This window comes from Periplaneta americana, chromosome 12, assembly GCF_040183065.1.
Source record: "Periplaneta americana isolate PAMFEO1 chromosome 12, P.americana_PAMFEO1_priV1, whole genome shotgun sequence".
NCBI classification, from domain to species: domain Eukaryota; kingdom Metazoa; phylum Arthropoda; class Insecta; order Blattodea; family Blattidae; genus Periplaneta; species Periplaneta americana.
The window spans coordinates 102,612,304-102,633,481 of NC_091128.1; the positions used below are offsets into that span (position 1 = coordinate 102,612,304).

General features: G+C 33.3%; 1 protein-coding gene across 13 annotated transcripts in view; it reads right to left on the minus strand.

The window, feature by feature from the left end:
- Nucleotides 1-21,178, minus strand: part of sv (paired box protein shaven) — a 1,022,136-nt gene that overhangs the window by 12,398 nt on the left and 988,560 nt on the right. For 6 of the 13 annotated variants that reach the window (XM_069841828.1, XM_069841829.1, XM_069841827.1 and 3 more), the window contains 3 exons: nt 17,130-17,216; nt 8,519-8,767; nt 4,315-4,434 (listed from right to left, as the gene is read on the minus strand). In XM_069841828.1, the coding sequence (XP_069697929.1) occupies nt 4,315-4,434; nt 8,519-8,767; nt 17,130-17,216 (456 nt within the window). Of the gene's footprint in view, nt 1-4,303; nt 4,435-8,518; nt 8,768-17,129; nt 17,217-21,178 lie in introns of all 13 variants that reach the window. The other 7 variants (XR_011335301.1, XM_069841830.1, XM_069841823.1 and 4 more) reach the window with 6 other exon arrangements.

The window sequence follows — 21,178 nt, forward strand, 5'->3', positions numbered from 1 at the left end:
GGACGGTGAAAGAAAGATCAATATTTAGATACCAGTTATGGATAAAAATTATTTTCTGCTTTAATGATACAACAAAATGTAAACGAAATAATGATTGAAAAAAATAAAATAAAATAAAAATAAAAGAAAACAAAGAGTGCTTTCATTTAAGTGCAGGCATATTCAAAATGGACTGTTCACTTGTTGAAGAATAAAATATTAATTTATTTACATAGCATCATACTTTAGGAACTTAACGTAAGATACTGACAGATATCCGTAAAAGATTATTTATATTTTATATTTAGTAATGTTTAAGTATGGTTTCGACTAAACTCCAAGACCTTTTCGCTGTTGCTTCATCTATCTCTAAGAGAATTAAACATGTATGAAAACAATTTGTAGCTCAGAACTTTCGTATGAAAACATTTTGTAGTTCAAATACTTTCGTGTACTATCATGTTATAGACCGCTGTATGCGTACTAATTTTATTACAGTTAGCTTAGGCTTAAACACAGTTACTGATGAATGAAATTAACTTTTCATATTAACATATTTCATACTCACATACAGTATGCGTTTCAGCAATCCACTTTTCTTATTCTACGTTTCGTATTTTTCAAGGATTCCATGCTATATTGACATTAATATAGATCTAACGACAGTATTTTAATGAAAAAATTGGTTTTTAAAATTCATATTCTTTATTGTAAATAACAGAGTATCCCACAATTCCAAGTTTATAAATGAATTTTACGTTGTCAGAGCACATTTAAATAATTGTAAATTAGTCATATCATTTAAATCAGATTTTTAGTGCGTTACATCCAAATTTTTGGATTTCTAGTCTTCTAAATTCTTTAAGTTCCTTCATTAAGACAGTAAATGCTGAAGTAGTCTATTATCTTGGAGTTCATATAGACATACAAGTCTCAGCAATCCTAACAAAGACATGTGAAATACACGTAACTTAAAATTTGTACTTCCTCCAACTTTCCTTCGTGTCTATTTTATTTGGCGTTAGAAGGTCCTAAGAAACGGTGGAAAGAAAACTTTGGTAGAACGTAACAGTTCTTCAAAGAACTACAACCTGTGAGGATGATGATGATGATGATGATCGTTTTTGGCATTCTATGAAGTTATCCGCTCCAATAGAGGCATCTATCACTGGAGCAGTCTGTCTTAGATCCACCGGTCAATTGGAAATTGCTACCAATAATGTCTTCATTTTAAAACGACATTTAATTATGGAGCTTACTTAGATTACAAAGTTAACTGCTTGTAAACGAAATGAGTGCGTCAACTACAATCGAAGATAATATTAGAGCGAAATTTAAGAGAATCGCCATTCATGAAATTTCCTGAAGGACTGTAATAAAAGTTTTTATTTTCAGAGCAAAAGTCTTAAAATTTACCTGAATATTTTTATGATAAGCTGAGCCTTAAATGTTGAATATATACAGTAAGTATGTGTGATATATGTAGAATCAATTCAGTAGTTTAGTAGAAAATACATTACACGTTATAACGAACCGAAAAACAGACTGACATTCTAAATTACAAGAAATTTTAGTCTTTCATAGAGATTTTTTCAAAAGAAGAATTTTGAGTATTCAACCTTGTGTGGAAACTTAATATCTTCCATGTTTCGGAACGACTTACAGGTTCTATCTTTAGGGTAACATTGCCAACACCTGAAGGATTGCCTAATCTGTTCGATGCTCATAATGAAATTTGCAATTAGTTTCGTATCGTTGAAGATATTAATTCCAATAATAATAATAATAATAATAATAATAATAATAATAATAATAATAATAATAGTGACAATAATAATAACAATAATAATAATATCATCATCATCATTAGGCCTATGTGACACAACATTCTTCTTTAGACCTTAGCCTTCTTTTGAATTTCCTACCAGGGATCTTTATTCAGTGCTAATGCTCGCCAATTTATTTACTTTTCTAAGAAATTTACTATCTTTAATAACTCCATCTTCCTGTCGGAATTTTGGTCATCCTTTGGATCTTTTGCCTTCAACTTCTGAGTTAAGTATTTTAACGTGAAACGTTCTGTGCTTGACATTCGAGAAATCTGGTTATAGGCGTACTTTCTGATAATGGGGTGATGCTATCCAAGTGCGCTACGTCACGTAAGCGATAAGAGCCGCGCTGTTCTGCTCAGCTGGCAATATGTACAGTAAAAACGAAATATTCAACTTAATTTTAACCTAATCAAATATTATTCGTATACAAATGAGGACGATTAATAAATGTGGGGAGCATAAAGACAGAAATAATTAATTTAACACGGCCTAATTATAAAATACTTAACTGTGATATTAATTTTCATAAACATGAATATAATTCTTGTAATGACGTAAGCCTACTATAATACTACTCGGTTCAAAAAGTTTCCGGAATATATATATTTTTAGTCGAAATGAATTAGCCTATGTTATGTGATGTATTTGTATCTGGTGTTGGCATCATTCATGACATCACTTCCGTAGAAGTTCCATGACCACGTTCGTTGTTATGTGGCAATTGACTGCTGTTGTTGGTGTGATATTCGTTCGTCGTATTTCAGAATGAAGGCCTTATGACTATCAAAGACGATCAGCACTCCGGTTGATGTTCAGAAAAACAGGTATGCCAGGTATAGGCCTCGCAAGCAGGGATTGCCGATGACAGGAATGCGAACGAAACAATTCGACAAGGAAGAGCGAGCGACAGGAAAGGTCATGAGATAACTTGAATGATATTCAAGAGTACAGTCAGAAGAGAAACGACATAGACAGAATCAGTCTTGCGTTGTGATAGTTACATTGCGGTTTTAGTTTCAGTTCCACTGCATGTGAATATGTGTCTTGTTCCAAGTGCGTTTATTTTATTATGTAGTGATGGAGCGTTCCCCTCGCAGAGTATATTATTTTATTCGTAAACATATGTTACGCGTTTAATTCGCTTAGGATTTTTCTCTTGCTACACTCTTTATTTCCACAGGCGATGTCCTCAACTGTTCATCTACTTGTAAGAGACAGTACTTCCATCAGCTCGTACCTCTCGCTTCCTCGGCGTGCCTACATACACACGTCAAAACAGACAGTAACGCCGCCACTGCTTTTCGGTAATCGTTCCTTGCGCGACCTATGTAGACCTGCGTTTCTTTCATTGCTGCTTCAAAGCTTCTTCAAGCATTCTTAATGTCTCTGAAGGAGATTTTTGTAAAAAAAAAAAATAATATTTTCGCGTTGCTCTGTATCCCACATTCTGGAATGCGACGAACAAATATCACACAAACAACAACAGCCAGTTGCCACACGACAACAACGACTATGATCATAAAACGTCTACTGAAGTGACGTCATGAATGATGCAAACACCGGAAACAGAAATATACCATATAGCATTATCCATTTCGGCAAAATATATATATATATATATATATATATATTTCGAAAAATTTTTGAACCGACAAATTTAAATGTATGAAGCGTTTCGAACTATCAATTGCATTTTTGTCTCAAGGCTAGACCTAATGGAATGAGGAAGCAATAATTATAAAATTATTAACAAGAAGGCTCCGCCTGTTAAATTTAAATGCGGGGAGTATAAAGACAGAAATAAAAAATATAAAAATTTTATTTCAAAACCCAAACATCTTTACAATCCCAACCATGCTCACAATAACAATTACGAACAGCATAAAAGTTTCACGCTGTTATAGGAATTCGATTAATATCTTGTGTCTTTTTAGTGGACAATTCTGTGGCATTTGGGTAAAGGGAGATAAGTCATAAAAATGAGTTCGGAGATAAATGAAAATTAAACTTGGAACCCTTATTGCAAATAATTTTCTACACAAATAAAACACATCAACTGCTAGCATTCTTTGAATTTTGCACACCCACTTGTATAATTTAACTTGTGTGTTCATCTGGGGAACAAAATTCCATCTGCACAAAAAATGACTTAAATAAATCCCTTTACCCGAACACCACAGAATTGGTCGTCGAATCATACCCTATTACATGTCCTGTCCATTTCAGCCATCTTACTTTTATCCATTTAAGTCCCAACACAGGTTGAATACCCACATATTTTCTAGTGATCCTTCTAAACTTCAAACTCATGTTTTCAGAATTAAAAAAACTATGTCACAAATATAATGCACTTTTTGTGGAAATCCGATAATTATAATAAACTCCGTGTTGTTATATGACGTTCAGAATAATTAATGTAATTTTATTTGTACAAGTTGTCCATTTTGAATATCGGAGAGTGGAAGAAAACAAAAACCTGTGTGAATACTCACTGTTTACTTACTGAGCAACCCGCCTGCGCCGTAGCCGTAAGTGCCGTATGACGTAGTATACTGCGAATATGGAGAACTGTACGAGTAGTCACTGACTGGGACCACGCCCCCGCCGACTGCACTGCCACCTACTGCAAATAAAGGGAAACATATTCATTTAATCACGTGTGATTGTGTCAGATAAGTTTCTTTTTTTCTGGAGTTCTTTCATGAATGATTTTCCGGTAAAAATGAGATAGAGGACTGAGAAACTTACATTAGTAAATATTGGTGACAACTCTACAGAAAAAAAAGTGTTTAATGTCTAAAAAATGCTTTATAAAGGACATTTACGAAAAGTCTGATTACATTATTTTATAAGACAATTTTATAGTAAACTACTATAGAAAAATGAGTTACGAAAATAACGTACACATCCCCGTATAAGTTATACATTTTTTCGCAACAAATCAGTTACTTCATCATGTTAGGAAAGATATTACCGTCTACAGTTGAAGGCTTTTTTGGAAAAAGAACCATAGTCCAAAAATATAAATTTTCAGGAGAAACAAAAAACTATCTGGCATGAGTGTTGTTGACACTTCAAATATGACATTTTTCATGTAATTTCTTAAGGTGTTGTGGAAACTTGGGAAAATTGAAGTACATTTATAACTTAAATTGCCTTATAGAAATATATGTGTAAATTAGGTAACTGTGGGAAATGGTTGTTTTAAGAAAAAATACTCTGTTGTGGCTGAAGTGTGCCTCTTCTTTAATCTTCTTTTTCTTTATTATATGCTGTTTCTTCTCCTTTCGTTGTTTACGTTTCTTCTATGATGTTACTTCTGCACCTAAATATGATTCCATTATTAATGCAACAATTTATTCATATGTCCTGGACAATGGCTATTTTCACAAAAAAGTCTTTGGACCATGGTTGTTTTTATGAAAACGACTGAAAATTCCTACGCCTATAACATAGGACTATAGTGTTTTTTTCCACTAACAAATAATTCAGTAGATGATCGCTACAATACGCTCACCACACGCTTAATATCTCAAATTTGAATTTCTTGCACTATGGTTCTGTTTAAAAAACCTTCAGTTTATTGTGATGAACTGTCATTCTAAAAACACACATAAATAAAAAAATGTATGTGCCAAATAACAAGACGCACTTTAGTGTTTTGGATTGTACACGAAAGAAAAATAATCGTAAAGTAATTGTCTTCATTTACAAATTATTATAATTCACCTTTACTAGTTGGAATTAATTCTGTACAAATTCACCTAAAATAGCTATTAGTGTGGTATAATTTCGTTTATTAAAATTATTATATTTTATGTGCATAACTCCTGGGTGAGTGAACTGATTTATATTTACTAAACATAAACAAAACTTATCAAATAATTTAATAGAAATCGCTGTACACTAGTAGACACACAGATATTACTGCCAAGATCACTTTTCAGATATCAGAGTTTCCGAATGGGGCCTACATTTATTCACGTGAAAATCTTGAAGTGGACATTTCATAGCAACATAATATTTCGTAAAACAAGGAAGTAGAAGAAGGTTCCATTTTGACAACTCGTAGACAAATGAATTTCCAAACAACATTTAATGCTATAATGCCAACATACGAAAAATGTGCGTAAATATAGGAACAAAAAATTAACTGAAGTATATTCCAGTCCTTCCATGAAAACCCCGTATTGACTGTGTTCTTAGTAGTTATGTTCTTATTTTAACGGCTGAATCACTCACTTTTCATGCGGAAAACAGGAGTTCAATTCCTGAAAATTCTAAGGAGAATTTATCACGAAAAAAATGGTGTTTGTAGCAAGCTTTTGTGAGATACTTCCGTTTGTATTCTAGTCACTTGACGATTCGCCTGCATGTTGTTCACGGCGGCCAACGTCCAATGTGGCAAAATTATCTACAGCTTAGGCATTTTACTCCTAAAAGGACTCATTGGGGAGAGACTATGTGTACAACTGATGCAGCATTAATTAAAATCAAGCATGTCAACTTTTTAAGCTGATCATCTAGTTTTAAAAACTAAAAAGTTCTTGTAAAATTTATGATAAGCACGTTCGGTATTTGGATTTTTCCTCGAAGAATTTTCACCATTAAATTATTTATTCACTCGTTGTCATCCTCATTATAGATATAGAAAGGAACTGTAAACTATTACATTATTTCACAGTACTGTATTATGTCACGTAAGAAATCTAACCAAAGTAACTACTTGCAACTATTATCTACAAGAGGGCCGATCTCTGAATCACGATCTCTTGACAGGAAATGGAAGTTAAAAGAACTTGAGGGGTTAGGTACAGCTTACGGCAGTAAAATTTTGGAATTATTCAATATTTTTTTGCTCTATTACTGTATCTTGCACAATAATGAAAATTAGTCCTTCTGCTATATGAAAAAAATATTTTTACGATAAAAAAAGTTATTTACATTTTTTTTTCAAAATTCAGTTCACTGTGCAGTGCTGAAGCGTTTCTCACATAACTTAAAAACTATTCAACATTCTATGATTAATTTTTTTGTGTGTATTTATGCATGTCATATCTATAATATGATGCAAGATCACTTCTCTACTTTTAATGGATTGTCTGATAAAAAATAAGTTCATTAAAAATGGTCAAATATCAATACTTTCTTCTAACATAAAGTAAACAAAAATATTATTTATTAAGGAATGTAGTTGAAAGAGCATGATATTGTAAACATGAGTTTCAGCAATGAAATAAAAGAGAAAGAACATGAAAAAGTTAACAAGTTTATGATTTATGTGGGAAACGCTTCAACACTGCACAGTGAACTACCACCATTATGAATTCTGGAAAAGAAAAATATAAATATTTTTTTTTTAAATCGTAAAAGTATTTTTTTTTCATATAGCAGGAGGACAGTGTTTTACACATACCAATTTTCATTATTGTACAAGATATAGTAATGGAGGAAAAAATGTTGAAGATTTCCAAACATTTTACTGCTGTAAGCTGTACCTAACCTCTTAATGGGTGATACGCCATTAATAGGTTCAGGTAGTTCTATAACGATCACTAGATCTTGCAGGTCACGCCCTATTATAGAGAATCTTTGCCTATTAGGCGTCCTCAACACCATGCTTCCACGTGACACCGTTACCGGTCAACTGTCGTTAGTGTTGTGAAAGGAAACTGTGCAAACGGATGACTGCTTATATCCGATATCAGCTTTAATCTTCCGTTACCATGTGAGTAACAATTTAAACAAAATGGAATGGCGAAGAATTAGAAAAAATTCAAGAGAACTGAAAATCATGCTAACAATGTATCACCAATGGGTATCCTAATGATAAAATTGTATTGACGTCAAGTCATCATTTATTTCTTAAGTCTAGACATTCCGACTGCAGTTTTAAGTAGAAAGGCAATACCAATATTTCAGTTTTTCTAGAATAAACTATTAATATTTCAGAGTGAGTAGTATATTAGTGCATGTTTAATGAGACAACTTCAAAATTAATTATGTAAGACGTATTTAAATTGGTTTTATTATTCATAGTCACTTTAATTGCGAGGTCATTGCGCGACTGTCGATATTGTTATTGATACATTGGATTGTTGTCATCTATCGACACGTCTGCGAACCACTATGCTATTTAGGGGACATATGTGTACAGTCAATAGGTATTAATACCTTGCGAAGTAATATTTATACTATAGGGTTTGCAGTGGAGATGTGAACCAATCCAGTATTTACCCTTACACAGTAAACAACTAGATTTCCCGTATGCAAATGTAGTGTTTTACATATCAATTAATAATGCAATATTTGTGTAATAAATTGTGATTCCCTTCAACGATATATATATATATATATATATATATATATATATATATATATATATATATATGTATTTTTTTCTGAGCACAGCTATTTCCCCTCTTTTTATCATTTCACCACTCCTCCAACGTTAAGATTCAGCAGTTTTTGAATCTGACTGCCGTCGGCTTCGCTACAGAAGAGACTGAGATTCGATTCCGGTTACAGCTACAGTGGATAAAAAGGTTTGAAACAAGCTTTCTTCCGCTGACTCTGGTTTATCCTTCCATTTTAATTTCACCACAGCTGTTATTGCCTCTGAAAAGGTTCTGAAGTTTAAAGAGAGAGAATTTTAAACAGATCTTCTGTAGTCTTGAAGTGCCCAAAGCAGCGGGCGGGCGACTTGCCTGTGGAGTAGTGCGCGAAGCCGGGCAGCATGGTGGAGTAGGGCGACGCGGCGGCCGAGGCAGCGGCGGCGGCGTTGTTGTTGGCGGGCTGGAGCACGGTGAGAGAGCCGGGGTCGGGCGAGCTAGTGCCGCCAGGCGGCGCTGCCGGCGGTGCAGGGTCGGCGGGGAGGGACAAGGGGAGCCCTGGGGACGACCCGGCAGCGGCGGCGGCGTCCGTACTCGTGTTAACCCCGTTATAAGTGCTGCTCTCTGGTGGCCGGACGGGAACATCACAACAAACACACACTTGCTACAGGCTGCTACACTAATCATGCTGGCAGATCTCAAACACAACTGAAATCCAACTCATGATACCACGACATATCTCGTTTGACAGTAGGTCACCCTCTGGCAAACCAACGCGCAATGCAGACGACAGTAAAAAGTATGGCTACGCTTTTCAATGATGGCAAGAAACTGTAAGGCCAAACGTGTATTTTCCAACGCCCATGGCATATAATTATAACTTTTCTTAAAAATTAAGATCGAGTGTTCGATTTCCACTTAAAAAAGAAACTTACCGCAACTTCAGCTCGAAAACAGCTTGGAAATCTAAAACACTAAAATCTGAAATTGCTTTTAAAAACTAACTAACAATATAGACTGTAAGACAGAAAAAATTATTTAAATAATATCTTAAAATGTGTCTTTCTACTAACACACGAATAATGTATTTGTTGCTAACCACGCCATACTTTACACTGCTGCAGTGGAGGCAGACTGGTATAAAAAATGTTATGTTTTATTTAACGACGCTCGCAACTGCAGAGGTTATATCAGCGTCGCCGGATGTGCTGGAATTTTGTCCCGCAGGAGTTCTTTTACATGCCAGTAAATCTACTGACATGAGCCTGTCGCATTTAAGCACACTTAAATGCCATCGACCTGGCCCGGGATCGAACCCGCAACCTTGGGCATAGAAGGCCAGCGCTATACCAACTTGCCAACCAGGTCGACAGAGACTGGTATAAGTTGCAAAGAATAATTTATCGAGTTTATCGTGTACAGAATCGTTCTTTAGTATTCCAGAGAGAAATTTACATCGTTTTCCGAGGACCTTAGGAAAGTCACATGTCTGTGTAATATGAAGTCAAGAAAGTCCCAATAAGGAACTACAATTATGAAACCAAAGCGGTATGAGCACTAAACAATTAATTTTTTGCATCAATTCAGACTGTTTCATGTGCCAAGGAGGATTTAACCACAAAGTTTCGAATTTTCGTTTTAGAACTAGACAAACAAAATAAGACTTGTATGAAAGAGGGTCATTCATAATAAAATGGCGCACTCCAAATTAAGACTGTGACTCCCACAAAGCGTCAGAGAGACCCTTGTCATATTTCACGGCCCGATTTACTTGGGAGTTTACGAGTTGGTGTTCTAATTGTACGATATTCTGATGTATACAGAACGATTCATGACTAACGTGTCAACATGCTTCCACGTGACATGATACAACTTGGATAGCAGGTTATTTTGAGAATAATTGATATAAATACGGGTCCGATTGCAGTGTTATATATCGACAAAAAAGAAGTGTGAAGCATTTCCACAAAAGCTGTTTAGATGAGTGTCTTGCGTTGAGTTCTGTGAGATAATTATTGTCATATCTTACAGACGCATATATAAGAATTATAGACGAGTTGGTCTAGAGTGATTCTTTATTTCAGTTGATATCACATACTGTAAAGTTTATTAATGAGATAACATTTAACAAGCTAGTGACTGCAGCATATGCAATAATAGAAAAAATGATGAAATGTTCTGTCTTGAATAATCAATACAGGAACTAAATATCAAGTTACATGTAAACTGAAACTGCATGTAATTGCATTCATCATTATTTTAGCAAAAAAAAAAAAAAAAACACAAACACACACGCGTAGGTGAGGATGCAGCGCTTAAAGCACATTTTCCAAGTTCCAGGACGCTCGGCATCATGAATGGAACATACTAACTCAAAAGGCTGTGTGTATCTAGCGAGGCCTTAAAGAAAATTAGTAAGCTTCGGGCTGTTGGGTTTTACCACTTTAAGTTCGGCACACTGAAAAGAAAAACTCCGATAGCAACCGTTGGAAATCGGACTGAAGAAACTATTCTTATTACAATAACCTGAGGGTTCACATCCTCAAGTCATACATGTTAGTCATGAAACACTGTATTTATGCATACGTAACATCTGCTTTATCAAAAGATCAAACAACATATTGTCCCCCCTCCTCTTATTTTTCTTTCAGAATGGCTACCTGTTTGCTCATTAGAGAATCTGTTATTTTGCTTACCACTATAAAAGAAAATGTAGAACAGTGAAAAATATGTCAATGATGTTAGAGGAACCGAAATGTTCCTACTTGGCACCTTTCATTATCAGTCTTGATCACATGTTGCCTATCAGATTTGTTGTTAGTAAGAAACAGGCCACAGTAATTACACGCTATCCTCCGGTAATGCCATCGTTTGTTTCTGTTAGGTCGTCAAAGGAACTAGCTACATGTTTTGTTCTTTCTGTAAGACTGGCAACTTCTCCGACACCAGTGTTTGGTAGACAGTCTAGATGCAGGCGCTCTACGATCTTTCGTTGTTACAGCTTTTTTCGGCTCATCGTAAAACTTTCCATCTTTCCTTATTATATTTATTGGATACTGTACAAGGACAAATTACTTTTAAATTTGTTCTTTCTATGTATCGACTTAAAATTCAAGCACGTTAAACTGATATATTTTCTCTTTATTCGATCGTTATGTTTAATATTATATTATGAATGTTTTCGTTTTAGAAACGTCCTAGAATTTGATTTTATAATAAAATACATTTTAGCAGCATAATAAAGAGGCTATCATTTATGATACTAACAAGTAACATACCACAATTTTACTAATCAAAGCTTCCTTGCACAGGATAAAGCGCGACATTGCTGTTTACCTGTATAGACTACTCAATAATCTATAGACTATTTGAGCCTATGTCACATCAGAGAATAAATTAACCGTGTTGCATTTATTTTTCACTTGTTTTATTGTAGCCATTAATTAATCTTATCATGAGTTGGATTTCATTTTAAACTAACTAGAAAGCATAAGACACACTGAAAATGCAATGTTGGAAGCCAATTTTGCTAGGAAGTACTACTGAAATAGTAATAACACATATTACCGTTTAGGTATTTGAAACAAACTCTAGCCATTTAGTTATATAGTAATCCTATTTAAGTGTAATTCAAAGCAAAATTGTTGTTCCCACTATATCTACAATACAGTTCATGCAATTATTAGACCTTGGCAAGTCTACAGCCTTTCAAGCAATCTGCAGTGCACAATAAAATTAATCTGTTAGTAAATCCATTCACGTTCGTGCGTATTATTAAAACACAAACAAGAAAAGAAAGCTGGTAATAAGCTTCAATTTTCCATCTGATTGTCATTTGTTATTGTAGTGAATTTAGAGAAATTGTTTTGTTTGTAAAAGGAACATATTTTAAAACACGAAAGTGCATCAGTTTACATTGAAAGGCTAGTATTGATGTAATTAAAATTTAATAAACATCGCTCAGAAATAATAATAATAATGTTATAAATAAATAAATTACTATATAAAGTAACATAATTAAACTAAACGTTCCAACATGTGCAATTAATAATAATAATAACGAAGCGAAACATAAAATTAGTTATTGGAATGTTACTTGCTTATATTTTACTATAATAAAGCTGGGATAAGCGGCAGAAGGAATTGCAATTTGTCACTCTATCGTACTACATGAAAAATCACATTATAAAAGTATTCACATTCGTATGTACATATTTGTGACAAAAACTTTAAATGAGTTATTATTCTCAGATTTTAATATTTAGCTTGTTCAAAGCAAGAAATTTAAATAAATTTAACTGAAGACAATAAACCGGAATACACAATTCAGAATGTTTAAATTTGTATTAATTTTGTGTTCTAAGTATGCATAGGCCTACTATTTAAACTATGGCTGTAATTCAACACTCATGTCTTACAAAAACAATGGAAAGTCTAAGTTTTCACAGAGATATCAGAGTCTCTACAGTGTGGATTTTGGAGTTATTCTGTGAATATGTGTATCATCTCTATATTGTTACCTTTCGAGCTAGGATGTGGGAAACATCTGAGTGATTATTGCTGAATTTTTTATGTCAATTTTCGGAACAATACTTAAGGGTAGTTATGACTGAATGTTTCAGCTTCTACATTTCTAAAGCATTGGCATATATACAACTGGCTTCATACGGATGAATGACGAAAAGTCAAGTACGCGTCATTAATAAAAAACATTTAAAGGTATAATTATGAAATTTTTACATATTTATGCACGTATCAGTGCATACTGTGCCAAATTAGAAATATTTGGGTTTCTTGTTTCTCAAGTCTTTAGCATTTGTCACATTTTAATTAATAGTCGATATAAAGAGTCACTTGAGTAACATGTGTAATCCAATCAAGCTTAAATATTTCACAAATACCTCCCGCATCTGCACAACCAAAAATTGTTGTCAGTTTTAATGTGGTATGTATATTTTACTGTAGACATATACTTAAACTTTCATTTTTATTATTATTATTTTTTTAAATTTTCATTATTATTGTAATTCACATACAAAGATGTACACTAAAACTCAATGGACATAAGAGCCCAAAACAAATTTAAATCCTTGCAACATTTTCAGAATTTTATGCCTGATTCTAATAAGAATTGCGTCGCAATAAAAGTTTATACATAGCAAAATTCTGAAGGAAAAATAAAAGAACTAACGAAACAAGGAGGGAGATGTGTACCGGATTTTTAAATACAATGTTCATGCCTTATAGAAATGATCATTGAAGACTTAGAAAAGGATGAAACTTGTAAATTGATACTATTTTCTGTTGAAGGAAGAATTTTTGTCCTAATTCCTCAAATTTCAGTCATAACTACTTTCAAAAACGCAAAACAGTAGTTTCACTCAGTACAGCAACTGAGAAAACTATGACACAGTAGATAAGGTTTCAGCAAAAGACAAGAATCTACGGAAAAAGACACAGAGATCGGGTTACCATTGCAATGTAAAATCGTAAACAACGGATATTGATTAAAATGTAAATGTTAAGAAAGTGAACAATACTACTACAATATTATAAATTAACATTATTTAATATTATGAATGCTTGTGCAATTCTTAAATTTTCTTAAAATGGAAAAAGTTACTTAATAAATTGTGGAGTAAGTAACATTTTGAACTGTTTTAATACAACATTTATTTAAATATCACGTATATAACATCTTTTAGGAATATTATGGATAGTGTAATATTTTTAATATTCTGAGGATTATTTCGCAATATATTTTCTTGCTAAATAAACAAATTAAAACACTAAAACTTGGTTAAGTTATAAATAGTATATCAGTGAATGACTGTTAAATCTTGTTTTTCTTACAGTCAGTCCATGCATGGCGTAACTAGACAGAGCTACTTAAGCTAAACAATTAGATATTTAGATACATAAAAATAATCAGTAAACATAAAGCAAATTCTGGGATCCCGTGAAGTGCTAAAATGCTCTATTTTTATATCTGGAGATGATGTGAGAGAATTTAAACATACATGCTGCACAGAGTTGTATGTTGCCAAAATAAAATGCCATACAGGGCTAACAAACTGGCAGGACGCATAATGTATTCCATGCAAATCTAGGGAAAGGAATGAAGGGGGTGAAGGATACTTTGAACATAGAGGAAAATTTACATGCAACACACCAATGATAGAGACAGAGAGAGATAAAGAGGCAGGCATGCGGGCAACCATCCCTATTCAGAGAGAGCAGAGGGGGATGAAGTGGAGGGTGAGTGGGTGAGGTGAGGTGGATGAAGGATGCTAACTCATTTCCGGCAGCGGAATGAAACTGGCCACATATTGACCGCGCAGCTTCCCGCAAATAAATGGATTACCCCACACCAAATGTATAATGAATTACTCTGCACTCGAGGTTGAATTAGTATTTTTACTGATGCGAGTCCTTATTTCACCATTCAACTGTTTTTAAACCAGATCTTACTGAAGTAATCGGAGGTAAATGTCATTCCTTCAAATTAAATCCTGACTGCACTGTCTTAGAGAATGTGGTTCTATAAAATGACGTACGTTTAAATGGGTTATTTAGTAAAATTCTTTACCTTACGCTTTCTGCTCGCCAGAATGTTAATTACTTTTTGTTTAGGAATTGGCATTTCATGTTTATAGACAATTGTTCAACTTTGGTTGATAACCACAAAATAAATTCAACTTCTGTGTCTTATCAAAACAGTTACATTAAATTGGTTTGATGTCCTATAAACACACATACTTTAAATTGTTTTTTATTTTATTTTATCAACAAAGCTACATTATATAACCTATAAAAACAGCTATATTCAACTGTTTTTATTCCATCGACACAGCTACATTCAATTGTTTTGGTTTCCTGTAAATATACCTACTTTCAATTTGTCTTATATCCTGTTAACGTATCTAAATTAAGTTGTTTTTGTTTTCTATAAAGACAGCTTTGTTGAACTGTTTCTTTACTTTATAGACACACGTAAATTCAATTATTGTTTTGTATTCTATAAAAACAGCTATATTCAACTGTTCTTTATTCCATAAACACAGCTACATTCAATTGTTTTCGTGTCCTGTAAATATACCTACTTTCAATTTGTCTTATATCCTGTCAACATATATAAATTATTTTTGTGTTCTATAAACACAGCTATGTTGAATTATTTCTTTACTTTATAATTCAATTGTTCTGTATTCAATCAATACAGATTAATTTAATTATTTTTGTATGGTGTCAACATCAATTTGTTCTTGTTCTATCAACACAACTACTTTCAATTCTTTCCATTTCCTAGCAAAAACCTACATTCATTTGTGTCTATATTATAGCAACTCAGCTACATTAAATTGTTCCTTTGGTATAGCAAAGCAGTTAAGTTCAGTTATTTCTATGCGTTGTCAACAGGGCTACATTCAATATTGTGTGTCCTAGAAAAGGAACTGTGTCCCTATAATACAATTTTGATATTTATACTAACGTATCCCTTACATAAACACATCTTGTTATATAGGCCTACCATACGAGTAAGCCTATCAATGCCAATTTCTTTTTATGTAACGTAAATCACCATTACGAGTTCAAATTTCATATTTATTTTAATATAATAACAGCCTCTGGGAGGAAATATACAATATAGTTAGTTTATAGTTTAAAAGAGATATCCAATGGACTATTTCCATTTCTTTCAGATAATTGTATTATTCGATGCTGCTTACTGAACAGTTAGCAAAGTAGTAGTAATTTTAATGCAAAAACACTGGTTCAGACCTATCAATTCTTTGTAGACTCTATACATACCAGATCGAATTTATTGTCGTTAATTTTAATTTTTAAATTTTAGAAATATAAGCCGATGAATGACCTTCTTAAGTCCTTTCTTAATTATTAATAGTAAAACTGAAAGTTGTTTTCCTAGAAACATTCATATTGGCATTGAAGAATTGGTCAAAATATCTTACTATTGTTAGATGTTCGGAGAAGTTATAAAACGGTCATGTATCTTGCACAGAGGCTACAGAGGCCTTAAAGCTGTGATTACTCTTTAATCGTCACACCAAAAAATATTAGGTTTACAGTTCTTAACTTATTTAAAAACCGTTATCTCTCCTTGTCAGACACCACACAATTATCTATTTACAAGCATGTTTAATTACGTTATTACATTCATATTATATACATATATATTTGTTCTCGAGTTCAATATACAGGGTGTACCGTAAGAAATGCCATTCATTTCAGGATGTTATTCTTTGAGATATTTCAAACAAAAAGTTGAATACAACTTTGCTCCTTTTTGTTTTCTTTTCGAGATAAAAATTGTTTTATATGAAACATTTCATAGCGTGTTCTGTGAAAGCTATTGATTTAAGTAATTCCTAATGTGCTCAGTCAATTTAAAATAGAAGTGTATTATGTTAATAAATTACTGAAACAATTTTAGATCTGTTCTTCAAATGTGCAGAAATTTATTCCGAACAAATGTAACATTTAAAAATTAATTTTCTGAACGAAAGGTTACATTTGCTCAGATCAAATTTCTGCATATTTAGAACACAAAACTAAAATCCTTTCAATAATTTATTACCACAATACACTGCTCTCTTAAATTGACCAAGCATATTGGGAATTAATAATTCAATAGCTTTCTCAAAATGCGCCATGAAATGTTTCACATATCATATTATTTTTCTCGAAAAGGAAGCAAAAACGAGTAAAATTGTATTATTGTTTTTGTTTGAAATATCCCAAAGAATAACCCTCCCCTGAAATTAATTACAAGTATTACTTACGGTACACTGTGTATATTATGTTACTAGAGGAAAATCAATACCACAGAAACACTAATAATGTTGACTTTTGCTTCCCTATTAGCGAACACCATAATATAAAAGGCATATGAATGATTTGTAACATTTCTTGAACTTGTCTCTTCTCACTCACACCCACATTTTTTCAGTCATTCCAAGCTTACCTTGCTGGTAGGCCGCCATGGTGGGATCTAGTTTCATCTCCTGCAAGGTGATGGGCGCCAAGGGGGTCAAGGTACCGGGCCCTGCTGCTGTACGCGGAAAATAACAAAACAACATAGGAAAATGAATCATCCGCCTATGGTAAAGTAAAAGAAAATAAATATTTGAATAAATTGATTTCTAATCGTGAGATAGATAAAACAAAAATATAACAGATATAAAATATCAACAAAGAAATGAGTGAAATATTGATCTTTAAAAGGAATTATAATATTAAGTACTAAATAAGGAAAGTTTCATGTTAACTAAATAAAGATGCCCCATGCTTTTGAACGTGAGCACCGGGCTACAGTCGTCTCTTATCTCCAGAAAAATACCAATATTCAAATTTATAGAAAGCTGAGTGATCCCTAAAACCTTTGTTTTTCTGAACCGACGCATGTGAGATGCGAGGTGCGACGCCCGCCTAGCAACAAATCCGGACTACACGAGAGATAGTGAATGGTTTCTATAACTCCGAAGTGCGCAGGCCTCGCATCTCGCAGTTATAGAAACCACTCACTATCTCTCGTGTAGTCCGGATTTGTGCGACGCGGGCCTCGCATCTCGCACGTCGCATGCGTCGGTTCAGAAAAACCAAGGCTTAAATCTGTTCTGAAAGTTACGGAGAGACGGAATAGGCTCCCTCTTCTACAGCCGGACTTGAACTTCGGCCCTTTCAATTCGTAATCTATTGCTGTACCAACATAGCTACCTCGTCTCCTTATATTGTCTTACAGAAGACATACTAATAAACTTAAGGAAAATTGTAACATCATGAATATATTTCAAAACATATATGCAATCATAAAAGAGAACTTAAGTTGATATCGATAGACGCATTAAAAATTAAAAACAAAAGCTTGTGAAATGTCTAAAAATAAACAATAAAAACAGGAGAATTGTGAGGTAATGAACCCGAAGCACCATCACCAACTGCAGGCCACCACCAAGGAAAGCTAAACACATCTTTCACGCACAACAAACACACACAACTACAGAGAACGCAATGCGTAGGCGCATATTTGCAATTAGAATTCTACACCGACACCAGTGAGAAAGGAGCGAATATAGTAAATACCGTCCATACACTGTCATTACAAACATCTAGATCAAGAATCAGCTGCAGATATTCTCTGACTTAAGACGTAGCATGCATACAATATGTCCATACGTATTCTATATTCCAACAAACATCTAGATCAGAGATGGGCATTCGCGTGCATTTGCACCGCATGCGCTGAGCACTTCCACTCGTGTGTACAGTTTTGAAGTTTGCCTAAAATCTAGGCGCTCTTGACATTGTCTCGCTGAAGTACTTAAAAATAATGATCGCAGTACTTAAAAGCGAATTAAATACGTAATCAATCAGTTTTGTTTATAAACAGAGCTTTTTTGGGTCAGTTACAGTATGGCTAACGACGCTTAGGGTCTCAGTTGAATCTTCTGAGGGGAAAGTTATTACTTATATTTGGAAAATGGAGCACTGTTTGCAGTGCAAGGAATAGTTATTACCAGTGTTAGAAAATTCCATTTAGAACTCCATTACAAAACATATATGTCAGTATAGAGATGTATGAGTGGATCGTGAAGTCCTTCTGAGTGATTTTCGTAATGATAAACTTAGGATAGAAGTAATTTTATTTAATCTTCCTGCATGCTAAGAATATGCTATGCTTCTTGCAGAAAATATAATTTGTCAGAAAAGCATTTTTTCATTTTATATTATTTTTAAGTGTGCTGATGTTTTAGGTCCAGTTGAGATGTTTAAAATTAAAGAAAAATGCTTACAGTATAAATAATTGCATTGATTAAATTATTAAAGCTACCTGTTATATGTGTCATTTCACCTTGTTTGCACCATCGAAACAACTGGCTAATCCTTAACCCATCCTCACTTGTTATGGTACCATTTCGTTTGAGAACTGGTTCCGCGTGTTTTGTAATATGGATGTCATTTCAGTCTTACACAGAGCACAGTGCAGGAATTTGCCCATCACTGATCTAGATCAACAACAGATATTCTCCGATTTACGCCGTGGACGTATTTCATGACATATTACTGGCTTAAGAGCAGAAAGAAAGTGTATGATATTGTAAAATAAATATGTTAGTATGGCATTGTAATATACTGTTTACTTGGTTAAAAAATAGGCCCTAACTTCGAAGTTAGAGAATAAAATCGATTAGATATTTTTATAAGGGAACGAATTTTCCCAGTTGTTAAACCTAACATGAATTACAAGAAATGCAGTTATTAAAAATAATTCAGCTTACGGAAAGATTCGTAAAGCGCAATGATTTTCTTAAACCAGTAAGTCTAGGTGTCTGTATATGAGTATATGAATTCATAAACTGGATTAGTTATAAATAGTAAATTACGGCATTAGACCATTGGCATATAAATGCACAGAAAGTGTATGATGTTTATGAACTAAGGGCCGATTTTACCAACATGTTACTAATTCATAATTAATTAATTTAATTTAACTTAAATCATCATCATCTTCCTAACAGGTGATAGTCCTAGAAGGACTGTCCCGGTCTACAAAAGTTTTCCCGCCATCTCTTCACAGGACAACCCAGCGATCTTTTCCTGTTGGTCTGCAGTTCAAGATCGCTCGAGGAATCCTTGTTCTAGGAATACGCTTGACATGGTGAAGCCAGTTGTCTTGATATTGATGAATATACTGCAGTACAGGTTCCATTCCCACTTCTTGTAGGATGTCTTCATTTCTTTAATGATCCCATTTAATGTATCCTGCTGTTCAGCGCATAAACTTAATTTTACTGGCATTTAACTTAAATAAGAAAGTTAAATCATATTTAATTCTTCTGCATTTCACGAAAATAATATGCATTCAATATAAAGTAAATTAATTTAATTCCCGATTAAGTCATCACGGTCTTCTGAATTATAGTAAAATCGTAATTTCGAAGGCCATGTGCGTCATCAATGTACCTAGACACTGGCATTTATAGCGAGTTCACTTGTTATATTACAACAATAAAATATATTTAAGAAATGGAGGTTAAGAAGCGAACGAGAAGTAATAATTTTAAAGAAACTTAAAAACATTTATTACTTGAGATAATTTCAAAATAATATAAAAATAATCGAAAATATTATGAAAGCAGATACATGTATATATCATGCTACAAGCAAAATGGAAAGACGATGGATTTGCGCTATTCCAGTGCCTTCAAATATAATATTGCATAATAAATTTGTTATTCATATTACTTTATTACTGTAATTTAGGTTAATTAGATGTTTCTTTAATAAATAATTAATTATGAAGTACTTACCTATCAGTTGCAAATTATAAATCACCTTCAATACTATTCAAAGTATCCAATGCTGACGTTTTTCTTAGGCTAAACTGTATTTGCAAATCTTTCTCGTCCATTATATTAAAATAATTTTCTCTTTCGGAAATTATCCTCGCCCGTCTTAGTAAGAAACCATTATCTTCAAGTATCAAGTCCATCATTCTCCTCGTCTTGATGAAAATTATCATCGTTAATTCAGGATTAATTATTTAAATGTCCAAATATTGACCAATTAATTTAAATATAGTTTAATGAGAGCTTAAAGCCCAGTTTGTGCTGGTGAAATGCATTTTCCCTTTAAGTGTCAATTAAAGATTCCTTAAGTGACAATTAAAGTTAAATATGTTTGGTAAAATCGGCCCTAATTGTAGTACATTAATCTGATATTGTAATATATTGTTTCCTATGACAGATAATGAAACAAACTGGAATATAGATCTATAACGGAGTTAGAATTCTCTCTATTATTAAGATCTTGAACTGAGGTATATCTAAACTGGTTTTGGTACTGACGACTTCATATAATTGATCTATTATTAAGACCTTGAACTGAGGGATATTTATGCAGGTTTTCGAACTGACGACTTCATATACTTTCCCTATTATTAAAACCTTGAACTGAGGGATATTTATACAGGTTCTGGAACTGACAACTTCATATACTTTATTATTAAGACCT